The sequence below is a fragment of the Molossus molossus genome, unplaced genomic scaffold (genome assembly GCF_014108415.1).
Source record: "Molossus molossus isolate mMolMol1 unplaced genomic scaffold, mMolMol1.p scaffold_m16_p_8, whole genome shotgun sequence".
Lineage (NCBI taxonomy): Eukaryota > Metazoa > Chordata > Mammalia > Chiroptera > Molossidae > Molossus > Molossus molossus.
The window spans coordinates 7,145,498-7,173,285 of record NW_023425402.1 but is presented as its reverse complement, the minus strand read 5'-3'; the positions used below and the strand labels follow the sequence as shown (position 1 = coordinate 7,173,285).

Genomic DNA, 27,788 nt, shown 5'->3' with positions numbered 1-27,788 from the left:
TTTCTCTCTTTCTCTCTTCCTCTCTCTCCCTCCCACTTTATCTGAACAAAAAATGGAAGGATGTCCTCAGGTGAGGATAAAAAAAAAAAAAAAAGAAAAGAAACAAAGTTGTTTGTTTGCTTCTTGCATGTGAAGTCCTCCTCCATGGACTCCTCGAACCACCACGCAGCTGCCAACCCCTTTACACGGCGTCCCTACCATTCCCCTGGGTGGCCCTGGTGCTCAGCACAGGCGTCCGCCCGCCGACACACGCAGGCTCATCACGGGGCTGCGAGTGCACAAAGCCGGGCTGGGCCCTTGTCCAAGGCGTTGACAGCTTCGCGAATTCGGGTGGAGGAGCGTCTCCAGCGCCTCTCGAAAGCCGTAGGAACACCCAGCAGAGGCCTTCCTCGGCCCTGACCGCCCCCGGCCTCCGGCTGCTCCTCCAGGGCAGGGGACCAGAGGAGGTGCATTTGCACAGATGAGGGGACTGAGACGCCACGAGGGTAGATGGCTTCCCAAGGTCACAGCCGGTGCCAGAGCTGGCACTTGAACGGAGAGTCTGAGCTCTGCCTTCCCCAGGGTGCCTGCGCTCTGTGCCGTCAGCGCTGTGACCAGATCTCTCCCGTTCTCCCTGGGACACACGTGAGATCCACCTCCCCATCCCCGCTGGCCAGTGGAGTGTGAGCTGCAGTGTGAGTGTCACTTCTGGTGGAAGTTTTGACAGCCAGGGACCACTGCCACGTTTCCTCTGCCTTCTCCAGGAGTTGCAGAAACACGGTGAAGAGCCTCCCTCGCCCGGGGTCCGCTCGCCTTCCACCCCCACCCCCACACCGATGGACACAGAGAGTAAATAAGAAATAACCTTGATCCCCCTTAAGCCGCTCAAGTTTGGCGGTCATTTGTTTCTGTGCCATAGCTAGCCCCTCCTGTAATCCCGTGTTACACTGTCTTTTGTTGATTATCTTTGGCCTCAGTCCCCAAAACTGTCTTCTCCCTGAAGCTCCCTGAAAGCATTGGCTCCACATCGCAACTTGAAAAGCAGCAAGAGAAGGGAGTCTGTCCCCTAAACAGGGAAGTGGGGGTGTGTTCTGGGAGGTGTGCCCACGCTTTGCCATGCGCCAGGGCATGGGCTATGCTGGATGAAATCTGTCCCTAGCCCTGGAAGGCCCTGGACAGACACTGCCCTCAAGCTTCTCTCTCATAATCATTTATTGGCTCCCCTTAACTTTACTCCCCGTTATTAAAGTAGGAACGACTGGTCTGGCAGAAAGAGGGCTGCACTCTCACGTCCTGGGGGCACTGCAGGCTGACTATGACCTTGCAGGCCTGGATCTGAACCTCCTCCTCCGGGTGGATGACCAGGGCAAGCAGCCGGTCTGCCAGGCGTGACTGGTCCCCAAAGAGAGCTTCATGCAGAGACTGTTCGTTGTAGTGCCATTTCACGGCCCGGTAGTGCGGGGTGTTCCGGCCCTCGCTCAGCCGCTCTGCAAACACCAGGACCTCGAACAGCAGGCTCCCTGGCTGTGTGGACTGGAACAGGTTCAAGAAGTTGGCGTGCACCTGTGCCGGAGATGGAGAGAAGAAGGGAATAAAACCCAAGGCAAGTCCTCAAGTCCTTCTTCCATCTTCCTATTGCCTCTATTCCCCAGTACACCTAAGTTTCCGATTCAACGGTGTGGGGTTTTCGTTTTCCTTTCATTGTTATTCTCTAACATGATTGCACTGTGGTCATCAAACATGAATGGTTTGGTAATGATACTGATTCTGGAAAATACGTTATGACAAACTTTAAAGTTTAATGTGTGGTTAATTTTTATAAATATATTGTGTGTTTGAGAGGAAAGAGCATTTACTAATTATAGAGTGTTCTGGGTATGTTTAATGGCTCAAACTTGTTTGTGTTATTCCCAGCGAGTATACCCTTAACTAGTTGTTTAATCTAGTAATTGCTGAAACAGTAGTTAAAATCGTCCAAATCTACTGTAGTCGTGGGTATGTTCATTTTTCTTTGTGATTATTCAGTTTCGAATAAGAGGAAATCCTGCCATTTGTGATGACGTGGACGGGCCTTGAGGACACTAAGCTAAGTGAGATAAGCCAGACAGACAAATGCTACATGGGATCACTTTTATTTTTATGTGGAATTGAAAAAAAAGAGTCAAACTCATAGAAACAGAGAAAATGGCCCTGACCGGTTTACTCAGCGGTTAGAGCGTCGGCCTGTGGTCCAGAGAGACCCGGGTTCGGTTCCCGCTAAGGGCACGGACCTCGGTGCAGTTTGTCCCCGGCCCTGGTTGGTCGTGTGGGTGGCAGCCACTCGATGTGTCCCTTTCAAGTCGATGTTTCTCTCTCTCTTCCTCTCTCTCCCTCCCATTCTATCTGAACAAAAAATAGAAAAGTGTCCTCGGGTGGGGATAAAAAAAAAAAAAGAAACAGAGAAAATGTTGCCAGGGGTTGGGGGAGAGGGAAATGGGGAGCGGCTGGTGGAAGAGAACAAATATTTAGCTGTTAGACGAATACGGTCTGAGGCTTGAATGTGAAGCATGGTGGCTACAGTGAGTAACACTGGGTTATATCATTGAAATTTGCTAAGAAATTAGAACTTAAATGTCCTCACGCCCTCCCCAAAAGATGTGAGGTGTATTAACTAACTAGATGGTGGAAATCCTTCACAATATATACACATATCAAATCACCACAATGTAAACTTTAAATATGTTATACTTTTATCTGTCAATTATACCTCAATAAAATTGAAAAACAAGAGAAAAATTTTTTCTTGTAATTCTATCAAGTTTTGCCATGTATAGTTTGAGATTATGTTATTAGGTCCATAGAAGTTTAGGGTTGCTTTATCCCCCTGACCATTAATTATTATGTAATGACCTTGTCTGTTCCTAAGAATGGTTTTTGTTATAAGTAACTTTTTCCTAGTATTAAAATAACTACATTAACTTTTGTTTTGTCATCTGAGTTCCCGATTCTGAGTTTAGAAAGCCCCTCAAAGTGCACAGGCAGGAAGAGGAACAAAACACAATTCTTCCTTCCCAGGGTCCGAGTTGGCATCCGTCAGCCCTCGTCACCTCCTTTCTCACCTGGCAGTTGAGAATATCATAGAGAAGGTCATTTTTCTGTGCCACGTAGCTCAGCAGTCGGACGGCTTGCACCTAAACGAAGGAAACAGTCAAGCATGAGAGGGCAGGCGAGTCCGCGCCTGAGCAGATGAGACACAGATCTCTTCTCCCCCTCTGCTGAGCCAGGGCTGGCCGGGAGGCACCTGTGCCAGGATACAGTCTGACTGAAGAATCTCCATCAAGGCAGGCATCACCCGGCGCAGCTGTGGGTACACAAAGTCGGGCAGTGGCAGGTTGTTGAGGAGTCTGAGGCCTGCAATGTGCAGCTCCGAGTCCCAGATGGTGGATGTCAGCTCCAGGACCTTGATGAAGTGTTCCTGGGGGAGGGGAAAGGGTCTGCTTTTATACGACGATCCCGCCTCTGCCTTCACCCTTTTCTGCCCCCACCCAGAATGCCTGAGCCGAGCCCAGGAAACGATCCTAACTTAAACTCTCAACATCATTTGCCCTGGTTGCCCATTCCCATACTCCAGACGATCTTTCTTCACTTGGCTTCTCTTTCCCAGACTTCTTTCCTCGTTCTTCTGCCCAAGCCCCTCTTCTCTGTTGCAGGACGCCCTTAGTGACACCATCCGGACTGAGTGAAGTTCTCTCCGTATGCTGATGCCTTTCAAGTTCACTGCAGACCTCTCCCTGAACTTGTCACACGCTCAGGCGCCAGTGCCACCGCTCCCCAGAACGCTCCCCAGCCCTGAGCTACCGCGCTCGGGCCCAGCCGGCTCCTCCCACCGCCTTCCAAGTCGGCTGTCCTTCACGCCTTCCTTCCATCACTCAGGCCAAAGACCTTGGTGCGCCTTGACTTTCTTTCCCTCACACTCTTTTTCCAATCCTTCAGAAAATCCCGTTGGCTCTACCTTCAAAATCTATCAAGTCAAGCCACTTCTCACCACCCACCTGCTACCGTTCCAAGGCACTGTTCCCTCCTCTCGTTTCCGCAGTAGCCTCTGTCTCCCTGCTTCCACCACCCCACCTGCATCTGTTTGCAGATCAGCAGGCCTGTTAGGCACCTGCTTGTCTGCTGGTCCTTAGTTCATTGAGGGTAAGAGCTAAAGTCCCCACAGTGGTTACAATCCGATATGAGCTGCCCCTCCCTGGTTATTTCTTCTGCCTCGTCTCCTATTTCCTCCTTTGCTCCCACAGTTCCCATCACAATGGCCTCTTAGCTATTCCTGGAACATGCCAGGGATACACCTACTTTGGGGTTTTTGCATAGGCTGCTGGTTCTACATAGAATGTTCTCACTCCTGATAATCATAGCTCACCCTTACCGCCTGCAGGACCTGAGCTCACCTCAGTGAGGCCTTCCCCGACCACCTCCTTTAAAACTCCCACGCCACCCCATCCCAGCCTTCCTCACCCCATCTTTTTACTTTTCTCCATTGTACTGCTGCAGGTGTAGCACACTTTTTATTTTCAAATAAGTATAAATTCACAGGAAGTTGCAAAGATAGTACAGAGAGGTCCTGTGTGCCTTTCACCCAGTTTCCCTCAATGGTCACGTAAGCCTTCTATGGTTATAGTGCAGCCAAACTAGGACACTGGTATCGGTACATGTGTGTGTGGTTCTAGGTCATTTTATCAGGTGTCAAGTCACATAACGCCACTGCAGTCAATGGAGTGTTCCACCAGGATCGTCCCAGCACCACGAAGGTCTCCCTGTGGGACCACGACATTCATACTCTCCCCACCACTGGCAACCACTAATCTACTTTTCTTCTTACAATCCAGACATTTGGAGAATGTTATAGAAATGGTATCATACTTGGTGATCATCTGAGATTTTTTCACTCAGTATAATGCTCTTGAAATCCATCCGAGTTGTCTGCGTCAGTAGTCTGCCCGTTTACTAGGGCTGTGGTCCGCGGTGCGGACGACCGGTTTGTCTCAGCTCTCGAGACTCACTCTGGTTGTTTCATTTTTAACTATTGCAAGTGAAGCTTCTATGAATAATTGTATACAGGTTTTTGTGTAAATGCAGGTTTTCATTTCTCAGGATAAATGCCCAGGAGTCTAATCGCTGGTTTGTGTGGTAAATGTATAGTTAACTTTTTTTAAAGAAATTGCCCAACTATTGAGCCATGCACCAAGATGTCACTGGTTCGATTTCTGGCCAGGGCACATGCCCAGGTTGTGGACCCGATCCCCAGTGGGGGGCATGCAGGAGGCAGCCAATCGATGTTCTCTCTCATTGATGTTTCTATCTCTCTCTCCCTCTCACTTCCTCTCTCTCTAAAAATCAATTAAAAAAAAAATTGCCTTGGCCGGTTTGGCTCAGCAGTTAGAACGTCAGCCCACGGACTGGAGAGACCCGGGTTCGGTTCCTGCTAAGGGCACGTACCTTGGTTGCAGTTTGTCCCCGGCCCTGGTTGGGGTTGTGTGGATGGCAACCAGTTGATGTGTCTCTCTCACATCGATGTTTCTCTCTCTCTCCCTCCTGCTCTATCTGAAGATAAATGCAAAAATGTCCTTGGGTGAGGATTAAAAAAAAAGAAAAATTTTTTTTAAATATTCCCATGCAATTAAAAAAAAAAAAGAAACTGCCAAACTATTTTCCTGAGTGGCTGTTGTACCATTTTACATTCTCATCAGCTCATTTCTCAACATCTTTGTCAGCATTTAGTGTCATCACTAATTTGTGGAGTTTAGATCATGTAACAGGTGTATTGTTATTATCTTATTATGGCCTTAATTTGCATTTCCCCAAAGATGTTAAACATCTTTTCTTTTTTTTTTTTATCCTCACCCGAGGATATTTTTCCATTTTTTGTACAGATAGAGTGGGAGGGAGGGAGAGGAAGGGAGAGAGAGAGAGAGAGAGAAACATCGACGTGAAGGGACACATCGAGTGGCTGCCACCCGCACGACCAACCAGGGCCGAGGACAAACTGCAACCGAAGTACGTGCCCTTAGCGGGAACCGAACCCGGGTCTCTCCGGACCGCAGGCCGACGCTCTAACCGCTGAGCCAAACTGGCCAGGGCTAAACATCTTTTCTTTCTTTTTTTTTTTTTATCCTCACCCGAGGACATTTTTCCATTTTTCTTTTTTTTATCCTCACCTGAGGACATTTTTCCATTTTTTGTTCATATAGAGCGGGAGGGAGAGAGAGGAAGAGAGAAAGAGAGAAACATTGATGTGAAGGGACACATCGAGTGGCTGCCACCCTCACGACCAACCAGGGCCGGGGACAAACTGCAACCGAGGTACATGCCCTTAGCGGGAACCGAACCCGGGTCTCTCTGTACCGCAGGCCGACGCTCCAACCACTGAGCCAAACCGGCCAGGGCTCCATTTTGCTTTTTGTTCAGATAGAGTAGGAGGGAGAGAGAGGGAGAGAGAGAAACATCGACGTGAAAGGGACATATCGAGTGGCTGCCACCTGCACAACCAACCAGGGCCAAGGACAAACTGCAACCAAGATACATGCCCTTAGTGGGAACCGAACCCGGGTCTCTCTGATCTGCGGGCCTACACTCTAACCGCTGAGCCAAACCGGCCAGGGCTTTCTCTCTTTTTTTTTTAAATCATCACCCAAGGACATTTTTGCATTTATCTTCAGATAGAGCAGGAGGGAGAGAAGGAGGAAGAGAGAAACATCGATGTGAGAGACACATGGACTGGTTGCCACCCACACAACCCCAACCAGGGCCAGGCACAAATTGCTATCGAGGTACGTGCCCTTAGCAGACTCTCCAGTCCGTGGGTTGACACTCCAACAGCTGAGCCAAACCAGCCAGGGCTGTTAAACATCTTTTCCTGTGCTTATTTGAAATTTGTGTATCTTCTTCAGTGAAATTTCTCCATGTCTTCTGCCCATTTCTAATTGGATTATGTTTTTTTTTAAATCCCCACCGGAGGATATTTTTCTATTTATCTTCAATAGAGTGGGAGGGAAGGAGGAAGAGGGAGAGAAATGTCAACGTAAGAGAACACATTGATTGGTTGCCTCCCACATGACCTGGACCAGGGCCGGGGACAAAACTGCAACCGAGGTACTAGAATCAAACCCAACTGGTCCACGGGCCAGGGCGGATTATGATTTTTAATACTGAGTTTTGAAAGCTTTTTATATAATCTAGGTATGAGTCCTTTGTCATATATGTGGTTTGCAAATATTTTCTCCCAATCTGTAGCTTACCTTTTCATCTGCTCATAAAGCAAATGTTTTTAATTTTGCTAAAGTCCACTTTATAATTTTTTTCTTTTATAAGTCATGCTTTTGGTGTCATTTCTACAAACTCTTCACCAAAACCTAAGTCCTAAAGATTTTCTCCTTTGAAACTGCAATACCACCTCCTTCCCAGCCTTCCTTCCCAACCTCCTTGATTTTATTGTTCTCCACAGCACTTGTCGTATTTCACTCATCCGTGTGGAGCCTGCCTTGCCTTGCTGGAGTAGTTCTCGGGTACAGGGACCTTTCCTGTACTGTTCACCGCTACAGCTTCAGTGCCCAGCACAGTGCTTGATGCAAAGTAGGTGCTCAATATACATTTGTTGAATGAATGAAGGGATCCTGGATTCTGAGATGCAAGATGGTTGGACCGAGAGGTATTACCCGAGACAGATAGCCTCACAAGCTGTATCTTTGTGAGCCACATAGGAGACAAGGATACTGGAGTGAGGACCACAGCTTTCCCACTAGAACTCTGCTCCTCCCTGCCCCCACCCCTTGTTGTCTGCTAAGACCTGAAGTTCAGGTAGGAGTTAGCAATTCTAGGATGGGGTTTCAGGCAGAGAGAACAGCACGTGAGAAGGCCGACGAGTGAGAGCATGAAACACACAGTGTAAAAGGCTGGGGTTGGGGCAAGAAGGTGGAGAGCCTCAAGAAAGACCAAGCCGGGGGTGATGGGATCAGACCCCGCTGGAGGGTGGTCTGACCTAGGGACTGGGGACAAGCTCCATTTTGGATGCCCTGGGGTAGAGGGCCACCAGGCTGTCTAAATGGAGCAGCCAGCCACAGGTCTGGAGGTGAGGGGAGCCCCAAGCTGCAGACAGGAGAACACATCTGGATGGAAACTGAGGTCAGGAGTGGATGCCCAGGGACTTGTGGAAAACACAGCTCCCCTGAACTGGACTCTGGGCGTGGAGCCCCGAAATCTTTGTTTTTCACCAGCTCTCTGGGCAATTCTGATAAGCTTGAGAATTACAGCCTTTGGGAAACTGAGAGGGTCGAGGGCTGAAGGAGAGGAAGCAAGAAAGTGAAGACCTAGGACCCTTTTTCCCCCAAAAGAGGTTGATGGAAAAAAAAAAATTAAAGTGTGAAAATACCAAGGATTAGGAGGTATTCACACTGCCGTGGGAACCCTCGTTCAGGGCTGGTGGAGGGCGCACATCCACAAAACCCAGCTTGAAAAATTGAGCACAGCCTTTCCCCCAGCCGCATACATACTCTGGAGAAAGTCTCCTGTGTCCACAAGGGAGATGTGCACGAGAATGTTCACGGCACAATGTGCACACAGCTCAAATGTCTACCCATGGGCAAATGGGTAAGTAAGATTGCAGTGGAACAGGGAACAGAGCTACCCACGTCAGTAAGGATGGATCTCTCAATGCCAAGGGGGGAAAGGCAAACCACAACACAAACTGTATATTTCCAGATACAAGCAGCTTAAAAATGTTCCAACCTAGCTCGGCTGGTGTGGCTCAGCGGACTGAGTGTCTTCCCACGGACTGAGAGGTCCTGGTTCGATTCCCAGTTAGGACACCTGCCCGGGTTGTGGGCTGGATCTCCAGTAGGGGGAGGCAGCCGGTAGATGTTTCTCTCTCATACTGATGTTTCTATCTCTCCCTCCCTCCCTTCCTCTCTAAAAAAATCAATAAAAACATATATTGTTTTAAATGTTTCACACTATTTACTTATTCATGTACAGTCTGCCTTGCCCTGTTACCGTATAATATGATCCATGCAGACATGCTAAAACCACAGAGAAATCAAGGAATTAAGTAACAAAATACAGGGAAATAAATGCCTCTGGTGGGGGAGGAGGCTGGGGTTGGGGAGGGACATCAAACCTATTAATCTTGTTGTAGTTCTTAGCCTGGATTCTGGCGATGCATCTTTTGTTTTGTTATTCTTTCTACTGTACACATATAAAGTGTTTGTAAGGTTTAAATATGTTCCTTATTTTCAATTTGGGAGACACAGACCCTTCGTGAGAGAGAAGTTTGGAGGTCCAGAAAGAGGTTTTCTAGCTGTGCTTGCTAAGAGGGGAGGGACTAGAGCATGCTCAGTACAGTAGCCAGGAGCAGGAGTGGCCACATCAGAGAGGCCCTCAAGGTTGGGATGGGACTCAAGACAGACTAACATTGACCCCAGACAGGAAGAAAGCCCTGTTTTTGTTTTAAATCCTCACCTGAGGAAACTTTTTCCATTTATCTTCAGATAGAGTGGGAGGGAGGGAGGGAGGGAGAGATATATCGACCGATTGCCTCCTGCACGACCCCAACCAGGGCCGCAGACCAAAACACAACCGAAGTACATGCCCTTGACCAGAATGGAACCCGAGACTCTCTGGTCCGAAGGTCGATGCTCTAACCACTGAGCAAAACTGGCCAGGGCAAGAAAGCCATGTTTTCATGGCACCAGTAGGATGGGTGTAGGCACAGGTAAGGCTGGGGCCTGATGGCAGGAAGAGGGGGGACTGACATTTGGTGGGCTGTCAGTTCCCTCCATGGTTGTAGTGAGGGCATCAGGGGCCCAGCCACCAGCCTCTGACCGGCACGGCATGGGGGCTGTGGTATAGTCGTGTATCTGGTCTTTGTCCCTGGTTCCAGGCACAGAGCTCCCCAAATCCTTGCAATTTCCTGAGGAGGTCTATTGTGATTCACAATGAGCCCCTTTCCATCACCCGGGGTTTATGTTCGGGAGGTGACTTGCGGCCCACCCCTAGGTAGCTCTGGATGGGAGCTGGTGGCCAGAAAGACCAAGCCATGATTAGAGAGTTGAGACTTTCAGCCCCATCTCTGATCTCTGGGGAGAAAAGAGGGGCCAGAGGTTGAGTTCAGTCTCCAATGGCCAATGATTAATCAGTCATGCCTACATAATGAAACCTCCATAAATACCCCCAAATGACAGGGTTCAGAGAACTTTGGGGTTGAACACATCGAGGTGCTGGGGGGGAGGCTGGCCAAGGCAGGCATGATGAGTCCCTACCCTCACACACCGCCCATGCCTCTCCCCCTTGGCTGCTCCTCGATTGTACCTTTTATAATAAACCAGTAAATGCAAACAGTGTTTTCTTGAGTTCTGAGAGTCATTCTAGGGAATTATCAAACCTGAAAAAAAGGGGTCATGGGAACCTCCAAATTTTTAGCCGGTCAGTCGAAAGGGATTGTGACCAGCGTTGGAGGCGGGGCAGTCTGGCAGCACTAAGTCCTTGGCCAGCGGGGTCTGTGCTCACTCCAGGTGGCGTCAGCGCCCAAAACTGCAGAACACCCAGCTGGTTGGTGTCAGAAAGAATGTCAGGGGCTTTCTGCTCTGTGAGGTTCTGAGATTCTCCTAGCCCTAGAGCCCTGGGGGCTTCATCCTGAGTCAGAGGCTTTCAAGGACCCTGCTGGGAATCTGACCACCATTTTCCCACTTATTTTCAAGGAAAAACCTATTTCTGGGTTATAAACTCAGCCCCAAACACACTTCTGGAATGTGATCACGTAGCCTATGCCTAGTAAAGGACCCAGGGACTGCAGGCGTCCTGCGTACTCGGCCCCACCTCTGGCCCCTGGGCTCACCTGTATTTTGAGCCTGAATTTTCTGATGCCAGAGAAAGCTTTAAGTGCGTTCAGAGCTTGGATTTTGACACTGTTGTCCTTGTCATCCAGCATAGAGCCCACCAACATGATGTCATCAGTAGTGCAAGCAGAGGCCTAGAGTGTGCCAGGAGAGATGGAAGAGGCAGGAGTGCATGTCCTAGGCCCCGTGCCCCTCACCCATGTCACCAAGACCTCTCAGCACAACTCCTCCCACCATCACCAGCCAGAGACAGGTCTCGGGACACAAGCTGACCAGTCAAGGGGGCAGGGATCAGCTGTACCCCCAGAGCCCAGGCTGACTGGGAGGGACCTCCGGCTTCCCTTCCCTCACCTCGGCCTCCAGCAAGTACACACAGCGGGTAATATTGTGCAGGATCATGCTCTTGGTGTACTCATCCTGCTTGCACTCCAAAGAGTTGAGAAGCCTCCGGAGCTCACCCGAGTCCCGCCCGTGCCGTTCTCGCTCGATTGCCAGGCCTGGACAGACGACCCAGCCCAGTTCAGGCTGTGGACTCAGAAGTGATGAGAGTGGGGTTGGGAAGGGGGGGGCCTGGGACAGAGCCAGCTGCCTTGCCTTTTCTGAAGAGCGGTCTCGCTGTGCGCAGGACCATGTGCAGTTGGACAGGGCGTGCACTGCACAAGGGCAGCATATCTAATGCTCTACCATCCACATCATAAAAACCATAGCTTCTAATATTTACTGTAACAATTTCCTGGCATATGCAGTAATATTTCATCATAATTCATATATGGCAATGACATTCCAGCAGATGATAATAAAAAGTCTTGCAGAAGGGGCGCCTTTTTCTACTTTGCACAAAGTTGTCATAGGAACTAGTGGAGGCTCTGAGCCTGTAGATCCCTCACTTTTCCCTTGGGGAGAACTGCTGATGCCAAATTCTTCCACACGGGCACCCTGGAAGCTACAGTGAATGTAGAGTTTAAAGACCTGCCAGATGGGTCCTGAGGATCCCCATGCAGTGCTCTCCACTACCCAGACACCCTGAGCTAGAGCGAGTTTAAGGAAGACGGAAGAGAAAGAGGAAGAATTTGGAGAAGTCACCTCTGGTCCCTCCCACACGGGAGGCCTTGGGAGCAGGTGCTGAGCCCTCTCCCCAGGACCCAGACACTCACGGGCGATGCAGATGGGCGAGGCGGTACAGAGGGGGGGCTGGCATTTTAAGCCAGCCCTGATGGCCTTGTAGAGCAGGTAGATGGCCCCGGCGCCTATGGCCAGGCCCACTACACTTTTGCGGATGTCCAGTTGCTCCAGGCACTGGTGGACACTCTTGCCCATGTCCTCAGTGCTGCCTTGCGCCCGGGTGGGAGCTAGGCCCGAGGCACCTGGGAAGGGCCTTCCGGAACCAGAACTTTGGCAGGGCCAGGAACCAGGGTACCAGAATCAGAACCCAGGCAACAAAGGAAAACTGGAGAAATGGTGCGATGGAGGTTGGTCGGGAGGCAGGGCAGCCAGAGGTACTTGGCAGGAGAGAAGGTTTAGCTTAGAGGCTGTGGGAAATGAAGCTCAAGACTCTACTATGGGAAGAAGAAGTCTGTGATCTATCTTCACATCCCCTGTGTAGGGCAGCCCGGTTGGTGGGGCCCCAGAGGGCGGCTCCGGAGGCTGCGTTTCCTCCATTAGAGGGCAGCAGAGGCCCAATTTCTGGGCTGGTCCTTCCCAAGTTTCTGGGAGGGGTTTGGGGTGTGCCCACTGGCAGCCCCAGTTCCCTCACTCCTCTGGCCCTCCTGTCTTCCATCTCTTCACCACAGACCCACCGCTGGGCCACAGGCGTTTCTGAGGGGAGGACGCACCTCATAAAGTTCTGCAGAATCTTGAGACAAATCGTCGTTGTACAGCAGCTCCATGTTCTCCTATAGAGTCCATTCACCTGAGTGACCAAAAGCTCTTGAGGGCAGGTGTCTGCACCTCCAACACTCAGCACAAGTCATGACTTCTGTCATTCTTTGAGGACTTGAGAGCTGAACAGTGACAGAGAATCTGGATACAGGGGCTCCAGGCCCATTTAATCAGTGTGACCCTGGAGGAGAAAGTGACTGCCCTTGCCTAGGTCTGTTTCTGCATTTGTAACCCAAGGAGATCCAGATTTACCATCCAAAAACTCCAGGATTAAAAATTGGGTAGGCCCTGGCCGGTTGCTCAGTGGTTAGAGCGTCAACCTGCAGTCCAGAGAGACCTGGGTTCGGTTCCCGCTGAGGGCATGTACCTTGGTTGCAGTTTGTCCCCAGCTCTGGTCAGGTCGTGCGGGTGAACCACTCAATGTGTCCCTTTCATGTTGATGTTTCTTTCTCTCTCTCCCACTCTATCTGAACAAAAAATGGAAAAATGTCCTCGGGTGAAAATAAAATAAAATTTATAAAAACAAACAAAAATTAGGTAGGTCTATGCCTTTAAACCATGGGGGCCTAAATCTGTGAGTACCACACCCTGCCCCCTCCCCCCATCACCCTGGAAGATGAGAGCCCAACTTTGGAGGCCTTGATTTTCACCAGCAGGATGAGACAGGTGAGATCAGCCCCTTCCCTCCTTCTCTTTCACTCCATGTCCCCACACCTGCTGGCCTCACCTCTGGTACAGAACCGGGAGGTGACAAGCCCCAAGCCAGGCTCATGCCCAGAGCCAGTGCTAAGCATGGTTGTACCAGAACAGGGCTTCCCATGCCTGGCTGTGAGCTCCTGCTGGAAGGCTCTGGTTCCGGGCTGCACCTGGGCTTGAAGGTAGGGAAATAGGAAAACAGCCTCCCCGAGGATGCTGCAACCAGCCAGGCCTGTCCACCCAGAGCCTTTGTCCATCACACCCAGCGGCAGGCAACACTCTTATGTGGCCATTCTCCTCTCCTCTGCCCCAGCCTCGAAGTGGGTGATTACATAGACCGCCTGCAAGGACCTCCACACTGCCTAGGGACCAACAGTCACCACCCACGAGCTCCAGGAAGGAAAGGCCTGCCTCATGAGGACTGCTTCAGGTTCCAAGGCTACCCTGGTGGATCTGTGGATAGATCCTTCAGAACAAGGTCCCTGCCCTTCTCTGGGGTGTGACCCAGAGTCAATGGTCTCTCAGTCCATGGATTTGATTTTTCAATCCTCATATCATAAGCAAACACAGTGCTCACGCGTTCTTTTTTTTTTATCCTCACCTGAGGACATTTTTTTATTTTTTGTTCAAGTAGAGTGGGAGGGGGAGAGAGGAAGAGAGAGAGAAATATCGATGTGAAAGAAACACATCGAGTGGCTGCCACCCGCACGACCAACCAGGGCCGGGGACAAACTGCAACCGAGGTACATGCCCTTAGCGGGAACCGAACCCGGGTCTCTCGGGACCGCAGGCTGATGCTCTAACCGCTGAGCCAAACCGGCCAGGGCGTGCTCACGCGTTCTTTAAAGGCTTCCAAAGGAGAACTCTTTCTTGGCTCTAACCTAGCTCCTTCCTGCTGTACCTAAAGCCCATTTCTTTTGGTTCTGCCCTCAAATGATTCAAAGGAATTAGAGGCAGAGGCATCCCGATTGTGACACTTCCACTAGTCCACAGCACAAGGAAAAAAAAAGACCGCTCTGGCCGGTTTGGCACAGCAGTTACAGCATCGGCCTACAGACTGTAGGGTTGTAGGGTCTTGGGTTCAATTCCCAGTGAAGAGCACATACCTGGGTTGCAGGTCAATCCCCGGCCCTGGTCGGGGTCATGCAGGAGTCAACCAATTGATGTTTCTCTCAGTCTCTCTCTCTCTCCCACTCTATCTAAAAATCAATGGGAAAATATTCTTGGGTGAGGATAAATAAATAAATAAATAAAGACAGAGGAATTCTATTTGCTGGTGTAAAGTCAATGTTCTTTCTTGGGAATGACTGCTTTTGTTTCAGATGATGTCCTTCTTAGTTTGAGGAGAATTAAAGTATACTTGTTTTTATGAAATTATGGTAACAGATGCTAGTTGTTTTTTTTTTAATGTTCTTAAGGAGCATAAATGAAGGGTGCAACTCTTTGTGGGAACGTGGCTTTTGTTTTCTTGTTTTGGCTTTTCTGTCAAATCCAGAAATCTGGAGCCACTGGTGAGAGAGAAGTCTGAGATTCCACTTACATACAGCCAGCCCCAGGCTTCTTACTCACCCTCACTAAAGCAAAAGGATACAGGTTGCCCTAGCACACGGCTCTGCCATCTGCACCAGCGTTCTACCTTCAAGGCTGATGTTCTGTCTGTTACGTGCAGCTTAGTTTAGTGAGAATGTGGGCTCTAGCCAGAATACCAGGCCCAAAACCAGCTCAGTCACTTACTTAGCTTTGTATTTTGTTTGTTTTTAATTTTTTAAATTGATTTTTGGAGAGAGAAAAAAGGAGGGGGAGAGAGAGCACCCACGTGAAACATCCACTGGTTGCCTCCTGTACCACCCTCCCCAAGGGAATCAAACCAGGAACCCTTCAGTGGGGGGGGGGGGGCACCCAAGCAACTGAGCTACATCAGCCAGGGCAGCTTTTCGATTTCTTCATGCTGTATTTTCCCATCTGTAAAATGGAAATAATACCTACCTTGGGAGGCGGTTTGTGGTGATATTAAGTGAAGTACTTAGAACAGTAACCAGCACATAGAGCTCACCAAATTTATAACTACTATAATCAGGCTTCACCTGTCGAAAATGTTGCGCATGGGAAGGCTGTGAGTCCCAAATGGTGGGCCTCCATGAGGCCCTTTCCACTCACACTTTACCCCACCCACCCTGGTCTTCTTCAGGCTAATCACTCTCAACTTCTGTAACCCATTTACTGTCTTGAACAATTTCGGATTAGAGAAATTTGAGAAACCTCATACGATGGCGGGGGGTTGGGGGGACTACTGTGCAAGACAAGAGTTCTAGGTCATTAAAGAGGGTGACTCTGGAGGGGCCCAACGCTTGTGTGCACAGAAGCTAAGGGAAAATGAGATTACTTTACTGAAAAGCCTCAGGAGTCCAACCAGCTTGAGTTTGGGCAAATTCCACAAACTGAGTCTGAATTTCCTACTCCGGAACACGGGTCTATTAATACCTACCACTACCGGGAAGTGCTGCAGTCGGGAATGAATGTGTTATGACTCGGTGCACAGAAGACGTCCAACACGTGCGAGCTTCCCCCGCACAAAGCCAGAAGCCGAGAGATGAAAGCAGGGGGGCTCTGTGCCCTGCCGCGGTCCCCCACTCTCTGAGCCCGCCCTTCCCCCGCTAGCGCTTACCCTGGCCCAGGAACCAGATTCGGGAGCCTGTGGGTAGCTCGTTGCTCCCGAGGCGGCATAGCGACCGGGAGAAATGCCGCGAAAGCCCGGGGAGCGGAGGGGCGGCGCCCCCAGAGGAGGAGGGCCGGGCGGGGGTGGAGGCCGCGCCTTTCCCCGCCCCGGGCCTCCCTCTCGCCCTCCGGTCTACCTCCCCCCGCGCGCATCCGGCGGCGGGCACAGGATGTTCTTTCGCGCTGGTTCCCCACACCGCGCCCTCCCCCCGCGCCCCCGCTCTCACTTTCCCTTCGCTCCCCTCCCCCACCCCCGCCGCCGGCACCTTGTTTAACTCCTTCCCTCCCGCGCTCCGCGCCGGCCCGCCGCCCCTTGGGGGTCCCACCCTTCCCGCGCACCCCCCGGAGCCCGAGGGCTGCCCGGGGAACCGAGGGCCTGCGTTGAGCGCTGGGCTCGGGTTCTCGGGGATCCACTGGCTGGTCGGGGGTGAAGGGGTGGAGAGGGATCCCCGGACCTGAAGCCGGCATCCTCCCGGCCCCCTCCAGTTCAGCGGTGCGGAGAGCTTGGGGTGGGCACCCGCACCCCAGTGAGCCACGCGCGCGAGCGGGGCGGCCAGGTGCGGGTAGTTAGCTCCAGGCCCGGCGGGGGCGGGAGGGTCGAGGGTCCCAACCTCATCCTCTTCCCTGGTTGGGATCAGAAGGGGCCCCCGGCTCCAGCAGAGGATGGGAGGTGACGCCCCTTGCGGACACGTCACTGTTGTCAAGGCAACCGGGGGCGGGGGAAGCGGGCTGGAGAAGCCGAGACCAGACCTTTGAGAAAGGAGGCTGCCAGAGGCTTTGGGACTTGGGAGGAGGTGGGAGGAGGCGGGGGCGGGCTTTTCAATCTTCCCTTATTCACTCGTTGGTGGAAGGATAGGTTCTGTTCGCTGGTTCATTCAACAAACTTTCATTGATCTTGAATTAGGCTGGGCGCCGTGCTTAGGCAGTGGGTGACGGCGGCGCTCCATCCGAACCTTGCCCTCACCGGTTGTTGAGTTCGGGTAGGCTGGCCAGACGTCGCGGGGTTACGTCTGCAGTACCGGTGTAATGATTAATAATGTCCTTCTTCACGCTTAAAAGTGTCTGTGTGTATGGGTTGGCGGTGGGAGGCGGTTAGTTAAGGAACCTTATTTTGGAATTCAGGGAAGGGTCCAACCGCGCAGGGAAGGAAGACAAGCTATTGTCTTCTCACTGTGCAACAGGTAGTTTCTTGGCACTCAGTATTCTCTGTCATCCTTGCCCCTCATTCTGCAAGTACCACTAGTGCCTTTTACAGATCAAGAAACTGGGTCAGAGAGGTCAAGAGACTTGCTCAAGGCCAAACAACCAAGTGTCGGAACCAGGATCCAAACCCAAATTTATGTGGCCTCCAAAGTCTGATTGACCTGTCTCACCTCTGCTTCCTTCTCAAAATAAATAAATGATATTAAATAAAGATACCGCCTCTTCCATAAAGGAGTTTATTATCTATGGGACTGAAAGTACTACGGTTAATAAAATACAGAAAAGATTGAAGACAGCTCATAAGGCTCAGAGAGAAGTTGATGACAAAATTATCAAAGTGGGGTGTAAATTATCAGAACCTTCCTGTAGGAGGTAGATTTTGAGTTGGGTTATGAGGTGGTGATTAAGATGCATGTGTATAGCCCTGGCCAGTTTGGCTCAGCGGTTAGAGCGTCAGCCTGCGGTCCGGAGAGACCCAGGTTCGGTTCCCGCTAAGGGCACGTACCTCGGTTGCAGTTTGTCCCCGGCCCTGGTTGGTCGTGAGGGTGGCAGCCACTCGATGTGTCCCTTTCACGTCGATGTTTCTCTCTCTCTTCCTCTCCCTCCCTCCCACTCTATCTGAACAAAAAATGGAAAAATATCCTCGGGTGAGGAAAAAAAAAAAAAAGATGCATGTGTATATATATGGATGTGTGTGTGTGTGATGTGCTGCCAAGAAAGAGAACCATCTAAGGGCATCGGACCAGGGACCCAGAGCCAGGCACGCTGGAATCTCCAATAGCAAATCCCTCTGTACACCGAAAGCCACTGGTTGCATACACTCCCTTTCTGCCTTCCACCCGCCTCAGTGGTTTTGTTTCTCACTGGAGCACAGGCTCCCAGCAGGCAGCTGCATTAGTTCCACTCTGCACTCAAGGTCTTCACAATTGATATTTGGCTCAAATTTGGATGTTGGCTTCTCCCTTCCCCAACTCTCTCTGAAGATTTTGGGAAATGAAAAATATTGGCTCCTCAAAACAAAAGGGCCTGAGTGAGCATCAGGAAGCCAACAGCTTGATGGGACTGAGGAGACCAAATCCGGAGAGCAAACTGTTAGGATGACAAAGAAGCAACCAAACAGATGGGTCATTTTGCTGCTCTCCTGCTCTGCACTAGCCCTGTGCTAGACTCCGTGATCTAGACATACCATGCATGAATCCGGGTCCCTTCATATGGAACACACAGGCTAGAAGCTGGTGTACCCAGTGTGCTTAATGAGGAGTCCAAAGTTGATAGAATACACAATAAACAGTGTTTGAGAAAGATTATTCCAACAGGGTGTGTAGGAAGAAGGAAAAACTGGCTAAAAAGGACAGTGTGGCAGCTGCTGTGGGAATTTGGGCCAAAGGTGAAATCTATGGGATTGGAGAAGAAAGGATGAAAGAAAAATAACAATGCATCCTGTAATAAAAGCAACAAAGGGAATACTTTGGTAATAGATCAGATATAGGTTGATGAAGGTGAGAAAATAGTTTAAAATTAATCCCCCATCATGGTGATTTGGGGGGATGGGGGTGTCACAGTGGGCAACGGAAAGGAACTGATGTGAGGAACATGATAAGTTCATCACTTCTAGGCCTTGTGAGGGCAGGTGTCCCATATGTGATTGGGCTTGGAGACAGAGAAGTCTGCATTGTGAGAGAGTGTCCCTGTTACTATAGGTGTGCAAACAGCTTCACTACCATCACTGACCTGGGATATCATAGACAGATTTCATACATTATGTGAAAGTTGGAGGTCAATGACGCTGAAGGTGCCTCCTGCCTGGGAGAATCCATGAGTGTTGGCTGGGTAAGCAGATGTGTGGGAAGTATGTCTGTATCTGTGGGAAGGTGGTCCATGGCCCAGGCCTGCATTGGCATGCATTTCCTTACCTTTGGCTACAGAGAGTGCCAGAGATGCCATCAGATGGGCCCTTGGGTGTGAGGCCCAGGTGAGGCACTTCAGCAGCCTAGGGTCCCTCCCCGAACCCCACCCTCCAAGGCCCTGGAGCCCAGGCCTGTGCTGACTGCCAGGGCCTTTCCTGGAACTCAGCAGAGGATGGAGCCTCTCCCTGCCTGCCCTGGCACACTCCAGGCACAGCATGTCCTGTGGGGTACCTTGCAGACAGCTCCCTGCCCTCTAGGAGGAGTCCTGCTCTGGTTTGCCATCTGAGCTCCTGACCCCAGGCTCTGGCCCTCACAATGCCCCAACAAGACCATTGGAGACAGTAGGCGCAGAGGAGGAAGGAGAAGCTTTGTGGCTGGGTCGCAGGGTTCATTGGTCTTTGTTGTGGCTTTGGGTGGGAGGGTGGGTAAGGCAGAAAAGTAGGGTCTCTGGCTTCAAAGCACCTCCCACCTGCTTCTCCCTCCCTCGGAGGAAATCTTCCGGGGCCTAGTGCTTTTGAGGTGTGGGGACAGGAAAAGCCTCTGAACTCTGGGTCAGCTTAGGACAGAGATGGGGGAGAACTTTTTACCCCCTATCCCATTTCTGCCGGCATCCTCTTCCTCTGCTCCCCACCATTCTAGAACAAATTTCTTCTTCCACCTGCAAAGAAGAGTTACACCAGAGGTCTCCCAGAACGGTGTGGTTTGGAGGCGATCGGACATGTCTCTAGCAGCTGTATGCCGGGCCACACCTGCTGGTGGGGTGAGGAGAGTGCCCCTCCCGGGTGTACAGAGCCTGCTCGGCTTAGGCTGGAGCCTGCGAGCCGCTGTAATGGAGGGGCGGGCAGCCAAAGGGATGAGCCAACCAGCCACGTGGAGGTCCCGAGCGAGCGGCAGGCAGGGGCGGGAGGCGGAGCTGGAGCCAGCCGTGAGCTCGCCCCGCCCGCTCGCGAGTCGGTCGGCGCTGACCGCAAGCTGCAGGAGCGGTTTATCTGGTGAGCGAGCACACCCACTTACCCAGCTGCTGAGTCAGGCTGTTCTCGCTCCCCGCTCGCCCGCCCGCCCGCTCGGGACATTGTGTTCCAGCCCCGGCGCGCTGGCACCGGGCCCAGGCGCTCACACCAGCCTCCTCGCCCTGTTTGTGCTCGCGGCTTGCGCTCGGCACGCAGCCTCCCCGCCGCAGCCCGCGAGCGCGCGGGGCCGGGCCAGACGCGGGCTGCAGGGATCGCCGGAGGCGGCGCGCGCCCCGGCCCGGGGGCCCCGGCCCTGGCCGTCCCCCACCTGCGCCCTGATGTGGAACCCCAGAAGTGTGTGGGGCCTGGAGTAGCGCAGCTGCGTGGGGGTAGCGGGGTGGAGAACAGGTGGTGCGGCCGCGCCTTGGAGGGGGAGCCGCCCACGTACCACCAGCCTCGGGCCCAGGACCCTGTTGGAGTATAGCTGGGGGCGCGACAGCCTCAGATGGGAGACCTGGGATGCGGTCACGTGACAACGGAAGCCGGGCAGAGGGGGCCAATTCAAGCGATCCCCTGAAGGAGCCCAGCTCCTCGGCTTCTTTCCTGATCCATTCTTCACAAACCTGTAGACTCCAGGGACTCCCAGGGGCTGGCAACGCAAGCCCAGCCCTTTTGGATGGCTTGGAAAACCCCTGGCAGGACACCAGGAGCAGGAAGAGCCCAGACACTAACGCGTGGGAGCCACGGTAGGGTGGAGGAAGACGACCCCAAACTGGAGTCTGATCCCTCCCTTTGTTGGGCCCCAAAAGCCATGATTTATTCAGAGCCACGTTTTCTTCATACCCATCCTCCTGCAGAAAGATACTACTGAGTGCTGGGCCTGAAGGTTCCTCCATCCCCAGACCCAGGACTGACTGAGCACCTACTCTATGGAAAGCTCTGCTAGGTCTTTAAATTAAAATTTAAGGCACAATTCCTTAAGTCCTTTCTTCTCCCTCCTTCCCACCTCACACTTGCCATGCCAGGAGAGCCTGTCCTCCATGTCTGCCCATCTCTCCAGCTCCAGCTCCTAAAGGCTGTTTGGAACAGCACCAGTCAAATCTGACTCCTCTCCCCTCTGAACGCCCAGCACACTGGGTTTGTACCTTTCTCACGGCACAGCTTGTGGCCTGTCTCATATTCTAGTGATCTGTTTACTAATCCTGTTCATCTAACCGGATTAGAAAGTCCTTGAAGCAGAAACAAAGTCTGCTTCTTTGAGGCCTCCCCCATCACTCAGCTCATCCCCCACAGGTCAAGCTTGGCCCTGGAGTTGATGTTCAGTAAATGTTGGGTGTATTGAAATGATTTCCTGCCCTTGGGCAGTTTGCAGGCCAGTTGAGGAGATAAACACACAACATGTGAGTTTAAATAATAACCCAAGCCAGCAGGTGGTGAGTACCAAATGTTTGTAAGAGCTATAGGGACTCTGTAGGAAGTAGGTGGTGATATGGGAGAAAGATCCCAGGAGATCTAGGCCTTGACCTGTGTTTGTGGAGGAGGAGAGAGGAGGCATGGAAGTGACTCATTCTGACATCACAAACCAGCATCCATGCTAGGCACTTTACATGCATTATCTCTAATATTTAAAGAGGGGAGGTAGGTTTGGGAGGAGACAGTGCCCAAGGCAGACCTGCCCAGAGCCAGCCAGAGTTTAGAGCCAGCCTTGGATCTGAGCTCCCCACCCTCAGTCCCTGGGCACTGCCTGTTCCCTGGCCTGCCACTCCTACACACTACACCCAAGAGGGCTGCCCAGCACTGCCCAACTCTGGATGCACTCTGGTCCCACCCAGCTGAACAACTAGCTGTGTGACCTTGGGCAAGGCACTTTCTTCCCTATATCACTGTCATCTGTACCTCCATTGCCATGCTTACAGTAGGCTCTGGCTGAGTCCCAGTGATGCTTACCACCTCTCTTAATGTTACCTGGGCTGCTGTGGCTGCCTGCGCCACCATCCCCTCCCCCACTCATTGCTCTGTCCCAGTCTGGAGCTGCTGAGAACACTGAGTACAAGAGTGTGAGCAAGGATAGTAGGTTTCCTGTGGTTGCAAAAGTAACACGGGGACTTTCCCCACAGTGTGAGCTGTGGGAGAAGTGGGGGAGGAGGAAGAAGGGCCAACCTCGAAGAAACCTCTGCTCTCTTCCCTCCCCTCCTCAGAGCTCCCAGCTCTCCAAAAGGCTGGTACAGTTTGTTACGCTGAGGCAGGAATGTACCGTGTGTTTCATATGGCCTCTGTCCAGTCCTACACTGGCTGCTTTATATTTATCCTTCCTTCTTCAGCCCTGGCATCCTGTTGTCAATCACCCCTGCCCTCGTCTGCCCACGTTCCATGTGATCTCCGCCCCCCCCACCATGGGTCCTACTTGGGTTCTAAACTCTTGTAGGAAGTGGGAGTGGGGTACAGAGAGCCCTGGAGGAGAGAAGTTGGACTTTGGAAGGGTGAAGCCCCTAATCCCCTTTCTCTCCCATCACCCAGCATGAATCTGCCTCCAAGGCCATGGACTCTCCAAGTTGGGTCTGAAGGTTCTCTGGTGGGCCTTTGCGGTTGACCCGCCACTCCTTGTCACTGAGCACTTCAGCAGTATTCTTGATTCCTGCTAGACTAGTGAGCTGAAGGATCTATTTAAGTTGCACACCCAGCCCCCCAAAAGCCGGACAGACCTGCTCATTCATGATCTTCTCCCACCAGTCACAGAGAACACAGCAGAGGTGGGGGGTGGGGGGGGGTTGAGGGGATCCAGCCCCCTATCCCAGGAATCACACCTTCCTTATAGATGCTGCAAAGTGGAATTTGACACTTGGTGACTTAATGATATTCTGAGTTGTGACAAATTTAATCTCAAAGTGGCTTAGATATTCAGAGATCCATAACTCCTTCGACAATTAAGGTAACTGAGGCTCAGAGAAGTGATAGGGTTCACATGTAGGTGTGCGTGGCCTTAAAGCCAGTACTCTAAACTGTCTGCTAGTTTGCTTAGATCATGTACCTCAGTCGTAAATCCTCCATGTCTCAAGCCTCAGAGTCTTTTTTTTTTTTTTTTTTTTTTTTTGGTATATGCCCCTAGCAGGACTCTGTGGTCCGCAGGCCGATGCTCCAACCACTGATCCAAACCAGCCAGGGCAAGCCTCAGAGTCTTACTCCGTTCTCCCTTTAGATGATTCTAGGAACTCTGCCCCCTTGGAGCCCTTGCACACCTTGACGAGTGATTAGCCTGAAAAGTGTTCTCAGCATTCTTAACAGGCTGAAATGTGGAGGCCCCAGAGGACACCAGTGGTGCAGTTGGGTGGTCAGGTCTGCTGGCTGTGGGCAGCTTCAGTTTCTCAGCTGGCTGGCATGCCTGCTCGCTCACCCCTCACCTGGGTGTGTTGATCTGTCACTGGGGTCTGAAAACCAGGGGCTGAGCCTGGGTCACAGGGCTCTGCATTCAGATCTGTCTGTGGCACCCAGTGATGTGTGGCATGGCCTCTCTTAGGACCCATTCACAGAAGGGCTCTGGGAGAAATCACCACCAGATATCAATCCCTGACATTTGTGTACATTTCACTTACATGTCCTAGCTCAGTATGAGCTTAATTTTCTTCTAAAGTAAAGAGCCCTGGCCGGTTTGGCTCAGTGGCTGGAGAATGGGCCTGAGGACCAGAGAGTCCCAGGTTTGGTTCCTGCTAAGGGCACATACCAAAAAAATAAAATAAATAAATAAATGAAGAGAATTAGTACCCACTTTCTTGATGGGAAAACTGAGGCAAAAGCAGCTAAGTTACTCACCCAAAGACAAGAAACTAGGTTTGTGACTGTGATATCTGGGGCTCTTTGTTTCATAACATTAGGGCCTCTCCTGAGCTCAGAGAGGAAGAGTTTCCCAAGATGTTCCAAACCTGGTGACATGTGGCCTTTCCCCTTGCCCTGTTACCCTAGGAAGGGACTACAGCACCACACTGCCCATGCTACCCTTATCTACCCCTAGGGTCTGAAGCAAGGTCACCAGATATCCTGTAGGTAGTCAGCCTGTCCTGTTCCCCGGCTTCCTGTCCTCTGCGCCTCTCAAGGGTACACTTTGTCCCCACTGCACCGTCTTCCTCTTTTATCCTTCTCGCTCTCTCCTTGCTCAATGAGAGCCCTGTTTATAGTCCTCCATGCATCTGTGTTTGCTTTTTATTTTTGCTTTTTGTATGTCCATTCTCCTGGGACGTTTCCTAAGGTCCCCTCTGCCTTTCTCCCTCTGGTGCCGTCTTGTTTCCCAAGAAGCATCTTCCATTCCTACCCCAATCCTACTCCTCGCCTCTCCTCCAGCTTCTGCCAGTGTCAAACTGCTCAGGTTCAGGCATTCGGTGGGCTCTTAATGAGCACCTACTGTGTGCTCCAGGAATTGTGCTAATGCCTAGGAACCCAAAGTCTAAAAGCTGTGCTGGAGCATCTGTTAAGCACCTACTGTGTGCATTAGGTATTGTGCTTGAAACTAGGGGCACAAAAGCTGGTGGTTGCTTGAAAGAGATTTCCGGGATACTTGGGAAGATGCAGGAAAACAGATCATTATGTTCTGGGAAGTTGGGGACTGGCTGTGGCCAGAGGGATCAGGGAGGGCTCCCCTGAGGAGGCCAGTTTTCAAGCCTGCCTGAGGAGCTAGCCAGGCAGAGCAAGGGTGCAGGGCGTTCCAGGTAGCAGGGACAGTGTGTATAAAGGCACACAGGCGTGAAGCTGCCCCATGTTCTCTGGCAGGCACTTTGAGTTGTTTGGCCTGGTCTGGGCATGGACTGCAGGTTGGGGAGCCCGGGGAGATGAGGCCAGAGGCAAGCAGGCCCAGATGGTGCAGAACCTCATGTTTCAGCAAAAGGGCTGTCCTTTATCCTGGAGCAGCCAGCAGTCCAAGTAGCTTCATGGCTCCCTGCAGCCTGGGAGCTTCAGGGCTGGGCATGCACCAGGCCCACAGCTTCCATTAACCCATATGTACTACCCTTTGGCTCAGGGAGGCCTGTGGGAAAGTCTGACACTTAAATATAATGCTGTTTTCAAGGCACATTTATTTATTCATTCATAAATGTTTAGCCAGCTGCGATTTTGCTAGGTGCTGCTCAGAGCTGGGGAATAGGCCACTGAACCCCACAGAGGTCCCAGCTCTAAAGAAACTTACATCTTTGGTAGTTGGGAAAGGAGGATAGGCTATAAAAAAAGAAACAAATAAATTAGCACAGTCATTTCAGATTGTGCTAAGTGCAAAGATAATAAAACGAGTGATGCAATTGAGATGCTGGGCAGGAAAGTTACATTTGAGTTGAAACCTAGACCACAGGCAAAAACAAAGCAGAATGTGAACATCCGGGGGGCTTGGGGTTCCAGCACACAAAAAGGGCCTGAGGCAGGAAGGAGCTTGGTGTTTTCTAGGGTTAGGAAAAAATGCTGGGTTCAAATTCATCACTTCCTAGCAATTCTGTGCAAGAATTATTGTACCCAATTTATAGAGATGGAAACTGAGGCTCAGAATGGTTAAGGTCTTGGCCAAAATCATAACTGGTGGTATAAATTTTGGCTCTAAAGCCACTGCTGTTTTTTCTACCAAAGTATTAAGTATAGCAACCATGTATTCTAAATTACTTAGGAAGGTCCAATTTATAAAATTCGGTCTCTTGTTCTCTGGACAGTCATCTGGACATTTTTTTTTTTTAACTTTTTTTTTTCTTTATTGTTTTGAGAGAGAGAGAAAGGGAGAGGGAGAGAGAGATAGAAACATCAATGAGATAGAACATCGATTGGCTGCTTCCTGCATGCCCCTCACTGGGGATCGGGCCCACAACCTGGGCATGTGTCCTGACTGGAATCGAATCAGCGACCTCTTGGTATATGGGGCGACGTTCAACCACTGAGCCACACCGGCCAGGCCATCCCGGACATTCTTTGTCCCAAATCATGACTTCAAGCCCTGTCTCTGTCTTGTAATCCCAGTGGGATCATAGGGTGAGCACTTTGTCACCATGCGCCTCTGTTTTTTCTTTTCTTTTTTTTAATCCTTACCCGAGGACACTTTTCAGATAGAGCAGGATGGAGAGAGGAAGGAAGAGAGAGAGAGAAACATCAATGTGAGAGAGACACATTGACTGGTTGCCACCCACACTGGTTGCAACCCCTACTGGGGCGGGGACAAACTGCAACTGAGGTACGTGCCCTTAGCGGGAAGCGAACCCCAGCCTCTCTGGTCCGCGGGCTGGCGATGCTTTCACCGCTGAGCCAAACCGGCCAGGGCCGCCTCCGTTTTCTCATCTGTAAATAGGGAGAGTAATATTTCCAATATCATAGGTTGTTGAGAGGATTAAATGAGATGGTCCACGTAAGGGTCAATAGAATGCCTGGAACATGCCACGCATCCCGCCATGGTAGTTCTGTACTGTTGTCGTGGAAAGCTGAGGGCAGCTGCACGGCGCTCCCCCTGTGAGGCCTCTGAAGCCTGAGACAGCCCGTGAGCTGTGGGAGGAGAGGGAGCAGGAGCTGGCGGCTGGGAGGGCCTCTTCCCTTCACTCAACCACTCACTCCTCGCTGGATCCCACACTGACACATCTTGTGCTTCGCATTTCCAGCGAAATTCCTTGCCACTGGACCACACCCGCTCCCCATCTCCTTGGGTAAAGCAGAAGACAGACAGAGCAGGGTGTCTAGGAAGTGACAGTCCTCAGCCCTGTGTGTGCTAGGAGCCCCCAGGGGCAGGCGGCCACGCTGCAGGAGCTGCAGGAGGGCAGGGACCAGAGCGGGAGCCTGGTGTGGACTGCTGGGCCAGAGCACTTCTCAGAGGAGGTGGGGCCCGTGGAGTACGTGACTCCTGCTCTTGCAGCCTCTGCACTCCAGTTAGCAGGACAGACCCCCCACACCCACCCCAACCTTCCCAGGCTTCCTGCTGACTCCTTGTCACCACACACACTCACTCACCCCTCCCAGGCACCCCAGAGGGCCAGCTGCGGTGGGTGGGGTGTGGAGGTGGGGGAGGGGAGACTGCCGCCAGGGTTCTCAGATCCCTAGCTTCCCTCTCCCACCCCTTCCTCTCCCACCCCTTCCTCGCCCCCAACTGCTGAGCTGCTTCGACTTATAAAGCAAAACACCATTCTGTCCTTCCTGCTGCTCAGTGGCAGCCACTCTGCCTGGAGTTATTTTTAGCAGGGATGCAGGGAAGGCACATTTCTCCTGGCCTTTCACTGGGGACATCTCCCACCCCCCAGCCAAGACTGCCCTGGAGAGACCAGCACGGAAACCTCTCTCCCAGAAAGGGGAAACGGGTGCATTTTCTGTTCCTTCAACTCACCAGAGCAGGAGTTCCAGTCAAGCACTGCTGGGAAATTCTAGGTTCCATGGGCTCCGCCCCATCCCTGGTCCCTGTCCCCATAAATCTGGGAGTAAGAGGAGCCTCGTGTCCAGAGTCAAGATGTTGGGTCTGTGAGTGTTGGGGTCCAAGGGGAATTGCTTGGTTAGGGCCAGCACCGAGGACTCCATGGGGCGCCCGGCATTCTGCGTGTGTTTGCACAGGCTGAGATGTCTGTTCTGTGTGTTTCTCTGTACGTGTGTCCTTTAGGTGC

At 51.7% G+C, this 27,788-nt stretch overlaps 2 protein-coding genes across 2 annotated transcripts in view; one reads left to right on the top strand and one right to left on the bottom strand.

The window, feature by feature from the left end:
* Positions 1-1,173: 1,173 nt before the first annotated feature.
* On the bottom strand, positions 1,174-12,161 carry ARMC12 (armadillo repeat containing 12). The gene is given in 7 exon segments (XM_036249164.1): positions 1,174-1,542; positions 3,078-3,149; positions 3,260-3,433; positions 10,844-10,978; positions 11,196-11,341; positions 11,928-11,969; positions 11,972-12,161. Coding segments are annotated over 7 exon segments (1,092 nt in total). The 3' UTR covers positions 1,174-1,209.
* An 8,402-nt stretch (positions 12,162-20,563) lies between these two features.
* Positions 20,564-27,788, top strand: part of FKBP5 (FKBP prolyl isomerase 5) — a 159,333-nt gene continuing 152,108 nt past the window's right edge. The window contains exon 1 of the transcript XR_004957567.1: positions 20,564-20,939. The gene's annotated coding sequence lies outside the window, so the exon portion shown is untranslated. The remainder of the gene's footprint in view (positions 20,940-27,788) is intronic.